Here is a 7,551-nt window from a genome sequence, read left to right on the forward strand (position 1 = left end):
GTCCGCCCGTGAGCCTCCGCCCTCCTCCGGCTCGCGCGCGCGCGCGATTTCTCGCATTTCCCTTCGGTTGCGTGTTCTCTGTCGCGTTGCATCTGTTCGCTGCCGCGGATGGATCGGGGGCAGCAGCAGGGCGTCAGCCTGCAGCCGCACCGATTCGACCACCCCCGGATGCAGTACCCGCAGCACGGCGGCGGCCGCAGCCGCGTGCCGCCGTTCGCGCGCGGCGGCCGCGGCCAGAAGCACTTCTATCGGCAGCCCCCACCGCCGCCGCCGTCCATTCAGCCGGGCGCGCCCGCGCGACACAGGTACGAGGTGCTCATGGAGGCCGGCCGCCTCGCCGCCGAGTACCTGGTGGCCAAAGGCGTGCTCCCGCCGGCATCGCTGCAGCGGGGCGGTGGAGCTGGGTGGGGTCAGATGCCGCCCGCGCCTCCGTTGCCGCAGGCTCAGGAAGCCCCCGCGTTCTACGACTCCCGCCGGAATGGCCGACAGCGTCTTGATGATGAGTACGGTAATCCTAACCCCCGCTCACGCCGGAACCATGGTGGTGATTACAATGGCGGTGACAATGGTAACTACAATGGGAGGGGGAAGAGGAAGTTTGGGGCTTACAACAGGAATTCAGAGTGGGGCCGGGACAGGGAGAGGAGTAGGGATTATTTGGATAGCCGGAATTATGGTGATGATGACGAGGAGGATAGGGCTCCTGGGTATAGGAGGGACCGGCGAGCCAGTGCTGGGATTGATGAGGTTGGGAGTAGTGTCTCGGGCGTGGCCGGGGACAGACCAACATCGAAGCTGGAGGCTGTGGGGGAGTCAGAGTTGGAGGATACTGGCTCAAAGGTGAGCTCTAACAGTAATGTCAGGAAGGATGTTGATGTCGTGCAAGAGGTGCAGAATGAGAATGAGGCTAATAAAATGGAGGAGGATGCTAAGGTGTCTGATTCGGAGGTCGTTGAGAAAGGGATCAACAGTGAGAGTATTCATACTAATGCTTCTTCTGGTGTTGTTGAGGAGGGGGAGATAAATCATTCGCCAGTGCCCTCAGATGACAAGCCTGATGATGGTAGTATTATGGACGAGAAGGCTGAACATGACAAGAGTTTAGATGACAAGGCTGAAGATGAGAAGGGATCAAGCGTTGAAAATAATTTGCATGGTGGTTGTCAGAATTTGCTGAGCAATTGTAATTTTGCAAGAGCCCCAACAAGACCACGATCAATACCTGCTCATAGGAATGGAGCATCAACCCATAGAGATACTGCATTGGCCAAACAGGTAGATCTGGCTCCTCCGATGGTGATTGATGAATCAGCAAATGACAGCTCCTTGACTAATGTCCAGGGAGACAATAAAGATCACCTTGTCTGCCTAGAACATACTGACCCAAGTCTTGCTTGCAATCAAATGGTGGAACACGTGGGACTCCAAGAAGCAGCAGCACAAACTGAGATACGAGATGTGCAAGAACAGAACAGTACTGCACAACATTACACAGTTCAGGAAATTAAGGAGTGTGATGGACTGAATCCTACACTGGCTTCTCAGCACGATTGTTCGAAGCTTCAAGTGAGGGAAGAAGTGCAAATTTACAATATTGATACACCACCACAACATGAAGACTTGATTGATTCAGCTGATAAAGGGAAAACAACAGATAGTGTGGAATTATTACCTAATATCAAAGATGAAGCTGTTGTCACGATAAAACAGGAAGAACTTGGTCAATCTAGCTCATTTAAAATATGTGATCTCAACCTCATTGGTAGTCCAGAGCTTGCTGATATACGAAATGATCCTGGTTTTGGCCAGTGCTCCAATGTTGTATGTTCAATGGAGGTGCAAAATCAGCAGCCTTTTGATTTTGGAACAACTGTGGGTAACAATGCTAGTAACACTGACAGATTTTCCCAAATTCCGTTAAACGATAAGGTTATTCAAATAATTGATATTGAAGATGACCCTCCAATTGAACCTAGTGTGTCTGATACTTTAAGACCAAAGTAAGTTCCTTCCTCCTCCCATCTGTCTGCTATTTCATTCTGCTGATAGCATTTTTCAAAATATCGTCCGATAAATCATTTAATTGACTGATTAATCCCTGCTCGGTGGGCCACCAAGTAGCCTATTAACTGATTTATGGACCAATTCGCCTATTAATCCCCTACTTGCCAAGCCGGCCGAGCAGTTACCAGTTAAAGATTTCCTAAACATTGGCTGATAGATACACAAGACAGAGTGAACATTTCATTTCCTTTTTGACATTATGGATTTATCATGTCTGGCCTTGAAGAAACTTGTCTCGGACTAGTTAAGTTTAGGCAATCATTTTTGTGTAGCCACTAGCCAGTTATCAGCAGTAATTGGCTCAGTGATCTTCGAAAAACTGTTGATAGGTAAATATGCTGGAAGCTATCTCGCCAATAGTTTCATTACTGATTTCCTGGAAAACACTGCCATCTTAGCATCAGCAACAGCAAGATTTGTATTTTTCATATCTAGGGCATTAATATAATGATATACTGCATTCACAGTAAAAGAGAACAAGAGACTTATTTGTAGCTACTGGAATTTGAAGTAATTCAGCTAAAAAGGAACATTTTGTCAATTGCTTTCTAAACCAAACCTACTGTGTATATGTGCAGCAGCGTGGCACTATCCCAAAGTAATGCTCAAGATGGTACAACCACGCCTTCAGTATATTTGTGTAGTCCACCTGTCAATAACATGGGGGAACCATTTCAGTGGTCAAACCAATCATGTATAAGACTATAAGTTGACACCTGTTTCTTAAGTTGCCTTGATATATATTTCTATATCTGTTATGCTTGCTACATGCTTCAATTTTTTAATCTATCTTTCCATACTAATACAATCTACTGTCTGTCAGAAGTGAGATGGTATATCCAAGCATGGATAATATGATGAGCTCTAGTGTGAACACAAACATTTTCCCTGGCACGCAAGATGGTTATAACATCGCAATTCCAGATTTCCTTGGTGCTGATATGCCATGCTACCCACCATTACATGCAGACCTTCATGCCGAGATGGGCCTAAATGATCCAGAGGTGAGGTTTGCTGGTGCTGGCAGTCCGCTAGAGCAAGTGAAATTTCGTGGAGTTACCATCATAATGCCACATAGCTTTCACAAGTAATGAATAAATATATTTTTCTTGCAGGTCATTACTGTCATGGATGATCCAATATATGATTCTCTAGGTGATATTGGTAATTGATGCTTCTCTATTATGTTCTTTTTATATTTGTTTTGTTGTTTCTGTGAAGTGCAGCCTACCTCTCATTTACCTACTTCGTAGAATGTTGAAACTTATATGACTACAGAAAATATGCCAAAGTTCTATAGTAATTTCTAAACTTGCAAGCACTAAGGTTCAATTCATATTTGGTGTTCTGCACATATCGGTTATCTTTGCAGCATAGATAGTGGAAATGCTGATAATGTAGGGGCTGTTTGGATTGTGGCTATCTTTGCCATATATTGCCACATGATTTTTGCCACACTTGCCTTAGTTGAGTTGCTCAAATTGTTAGCCACACTTTGACTTGCCTAAGGGAATCTTGCCACACTTTTGGTGTCTATGACATGTGGGGTTCACTGCTCATAAAAAAATCCTTGCCTTAGGTGTGGCTAGAACCAAACACCTACCTAACTTGGTCAAACTTGCCTAAGGTTAGGTGTAGCAAAGTGTAGCTAGGTGTGGCTGGGAACCAGACAGCCCCGTAGTGTGCCTATGTTCACTTTAGTCGGCAAACCACAAATATTTGTACAATTGGAAAAAGGTGGTGTCTCATACTAGATTTTAGCTTATACTTTGAGCTGCATGTACGTAGTTTGGGTCAGCTCACACATTCCAGAATGCTGTCAGTTGCCGGAGCTGTGGATCATATGTTTGCATAAAATCATCAAAGTTCGAACTTCTTCTGTGTAGATTGCTTTGAATTCCTTTTGTTCCCCTCGCAAGAAAATAAAAGAAAATGAACAACATGCTACTAGTTTTGCTTGCTGAAAAATGCAGCCTGCCGTCCATGACAGCGGCACAATGCTTCTGAGCTCCTGGCATTATGTTCCATCCTTCCCCAAGACTGGGTTGCAATTTTTGAAACTGTTCTCTTTTTTTTCCAGGTTTTATGGAGGTTTGGGATCAGCAGCCTCCGGACTACAAATTCTTCTGATGTGGCGCTAAATCTTGCTGCTGAAACTGTCCGAGAATTCAATGAATGAACAGAGTTGTTCTAGTATAGGTGGAAATAAACAGTTAAATTTCTGCTGCAGCACCGGCAGCATCTCACGGACACAACACGAACACGTCCAGTCCAGGATCATCTTGGCCGCTCCGTGAAGACAAGGTCTGCACGGTTTGCTCAACCACTAGAGTAGATGGTTAGTGTTTTGGTCGTCTGGACCTAGCGCACGAGTGTACCATAGTTTCCACAGCATTTTGTTCATTTGTTCAATGGTGTATTCACCCCTAAAAGGATTGTTCTTTTTTGTATAAACAGTTTGATATGTCATACATAAATTTAAATTTGTTGTTTCGCATGGTTCTGTGAACAAGGTTTGTGTTCATCTGCTGCTGAAGTAGTCGGACCGGGCCAAACGTGGACCCAGGAGTCATCACACCCGTAGTACTCCCTCCGTCACGGTTTAGAAGGCGCGCTTGGAAATTCTCTGGGACCTAAGTGGTTATCTATTAGTTGTGAGATGGGTTAAAAAATAGATTCACACTACGCATGCGTATAGAAATAGTATATCGGACTACTTATTAGCTACTAGAAATAAATGCAATGCGCCTTAAACCTTGTTTATTATGGGAATGCACGCAAATTTGACTGTGACTTCTAAACTGTGACGGAGGGAGTAGCTAGTTCGCCGTCACCAATAACCACCAGTAGCTAGTTCGCCGTCACCAGTAACCACCAGCACGCCGACGTAGTGAGAGACAAAACTGAGAGCTGCTGCCTCCACTTGAGCCATGCACTACTCTACTAAGAACATCAGCAAACTTAAGACTACTGGTTAGAGCTAACAAGGTAGTACAGGTTAAACCTCCAGTATTCACGTGTACAGTAAGAACTAAGAACTCAAGCTAGATTGCACCAAAGTAAAATTCTTTAGGATACTTGCAAAGTTGCAGATCACCATAGATGTACATTCTCATAAATGACTCTGCTCCATATTAACAGTACAACGAGAGCTCCCAAACAATGGTGCTCCAGCTACAACGACTTGGTAAATGTTGGCGCCAGGTTTCTGGCGGATTCACACAGCGGCATCCTCTTTGGTATCCTCCACAGGCTCCTCCGAAGATGTGGAGCTCACGTTTTGGTCACCAGGACCATTAGAGACCTTCACCGCGGCAGGCCTTAGCACCCTCTCCCTCAGAAGGAACCCTCGGTGGACTTCGTGTGAGACGATGCCTGCCTTGAACTCTGTAGATTCTTCACGCGCGATAGCCTCATGAACCTTAAAAAGAAAAGAGGGTATCGACTCATATTATGTTGCATATGATGCGAAAAGAAGAGTAGCATGAGCACGGCTCCGTACTTCCAGGTGGAACCATTGTGCATACATGATGAATCCAAACCATGTTATGTACTACTTTTTTTTCAGGGAATTTTATGTACTTATTAAAATGAGCAAACAAAGGCGTGTGTGTCAAACTGTCAACAGCACAATCAATTTAGAGGCTAGTAGTTATTATTTATCCTTCAATTTGTTTTGAGAAGGACAAAAGTGATGTTCCTACTTGTCCAAAGTGTTCAAAGCAGTAATCAAGTGACTTTTTTCAGCCGAAGAGATAATATAAATTCACAAAATGCAAGATAAACTCACTACAGAATATGAACCAGGTTGTAAATATGAAAGAATCGTTTGACCAGCAGAATGCCAGCAATCCAACTGTCGAGTGCAACCATAATGTTAAACTAACAAGCCTACATCATCTACGTATCACCACACTACATCCAAAATAAACCTAACGGCGTATCAATATGCGTGTAATTCATAATCTTTAGCATATTGCAATAAAACTTAAAGCGGTCACTCAGATGAAATATATATAAAGAAGGATGTAAACAATACTTACCACTGGATCAAATGGCTTGCCAACAGTTTCCACAACCCCTACGCCTAAGTTTTTCAGTGTTTCTACTAATTGCTTGTATATGCCTTGATAGCTTGCGCTAATCTTCTGCTCTTTCTCAGTCTCTAGGGTGATCTCTACATTTGTTTTCTCAAAGCTGTCAACCAGAGGCAACAGACTCTGTACAAGTTCCACTTGTATATTCGATGTAAACTTTGCACGGTCCTTTTCAGTCTGCTTCCGAAAATTCTCTAGATCAGCATTTAAGCGAAGAAACTTATTCTTCCCTGAAGCTATTTCAGCTGTGATACTTTCAAACTGAGAAGCTGATTTACTTCTCTCTTCCTCCATGCTAGTGATTGCCTTCTCGATGTCACTAACAACATCTTCGTTTCCATCTAGAAAGGCTTTCTTGTATAGTCGAATTAGGTCATTCATAGGAGGGAAATCTTCGCCATTTACAACCTGCAGTAAACTAAACAGTTAGTGAAACTTGATAAATCAACTCCTTCACATACATAACAATAAGCTACAGATTTTTCTTTGATGATCAACCTATTATTTTCCATTTCAGTTTTGCCGTACCTGTGCCAATATTTTGGTTATTCAATAATTATGTCTCATGAGTTGAAAAAGTAGCTTAACATGCATATCTGCTATTGTGTCTTAATACCTATAATACTCGCTCTATCACTATGCTCAATCTTGTTCAGTTCAGCTGATGAGTGCAAAAACAACATTCCCCATTATGATTTTTTTTGTTCAGAGCATACCGTATATGTACTGTAAAATGAATGCTTATCAATTACCAGTGTCAACCTCACATCAAAATTCACCCTTACTTGCTCAAGTACTCTATAAGTGAAACTTTTCACTGAAAATAATATTATGAACCACTAAACGTAACACATCACAGCATAAACACAGAAGAAAAAAATCTGGAGCTAAAAGAATTATAATCTTCTCAGCTTTCTTCTGCTAGAAGACCACTTCTTCCAATCAGTTAATCCCTCTGTCTCTCAAACAAGAAAGAGGAACAGAGAGGCAAAATTCTCTAGGAATCTCGTAGCTTACAACAGCGAGGATAGAATCCGAAGATCTCACCTGCGGGTCAGCGCCAGCGACGCGGAGCGGCGGCAGCGCTGCATTGGGGAGCCGGAAAGAGAGGAAGGTGGGGGGTTGGCGGCTGGGTTTCCGAGCAGCAGGTAGGGCGCCCGGCGCGGTTAGGGTTTGCAGGCGGCGTCTGGTAGGGTTTGCGGCGGCGGCGGCGGCGGCGGCGGGGTAGGCGCAGTAGGTTGCCGCCATAGTGGATACGCCTCTATCGTTTTGCTTCCGTGCTGTCTGGAAAGTGCAGAAAACGCGGCGTGGAATTGTACGGTGCACCCCAGATTGTTCCAAGGGTGAGCACGGCTCTGTATTTCTCGTATTATTAAATTATTTATTTAGT

At 44.1% G+C, this 7,551-nt stretch overlaps 2 protein-coding genes across 7 annotated transcripts; one reads left to right on the top strand and one right to left on the bottom strand.

Moving 5' to 3' along the window:
- Positions 1 to 129: 129 nt before the first annotated feature.
- On the top strand, positions 130 to 4,561 carry LOC123189225 (uncharacterized protein At4g26450; the record flags this gene model as incomplete). Of its 6 annotated transcripts, none has more annotated exon segments than XR_006495647.1 (5): positions 130 to 2,000; positions 2,643 to 2,758; positions 2,891 to 3,068; positions 3,180 to 3,228; positions 4,145 to 4,561. XR_006495647.1 is itself a non-coding variant. In XM_044601589.1 (4 exon segments), coding segments are annotated over 4 exon segments (2,151 nt in total), but the record flags the coding sequence as incomplete, so codon positions are not given.
- A 552-nt stretch (positions 4,562 to 5,113) lies between these two features.
- LOC123189226 (protein GrpE) lies at positions 5,114 to 7,509 on the bottom strand. The gene is made up of 3 exons (XM_044601593.1): positions 7,209 to 7,509; positions 6,108 to 6,569; positions 5,114 to 5,485 (listed from the first exon to the last, which is right to left on the bottom strand). The coding sequence occupies exons 1-3, from the start codon at positions 7,407 to 7,409 to the stop codon at positions 5,282 to 5,284; spliced, it is 867 nt and encodes a 288-aa protein (XP_044457528.1). The 5' UTR covers positions 7,410 to 7,509; the 3' UTR covers positions 5,114 to 5,281.
- Positions 7,510 to 7,551: the final 42 nt, after the last annotated feature.

This window comes from Triticum aestivum, chromosome 2A, assembly GCF_018294505.1.
Source record: "Triticum aestivum cultivar Chinese Spring chromosome 2A, IWGSC CS RefSeq v2.1, whole genome shotgun sequence".
NCBI lineage: Eukaryota > Viridiplantae > Streptophyta > Magnoliopsida > Poales > Poaceae > Triticum > Triticum aestivum.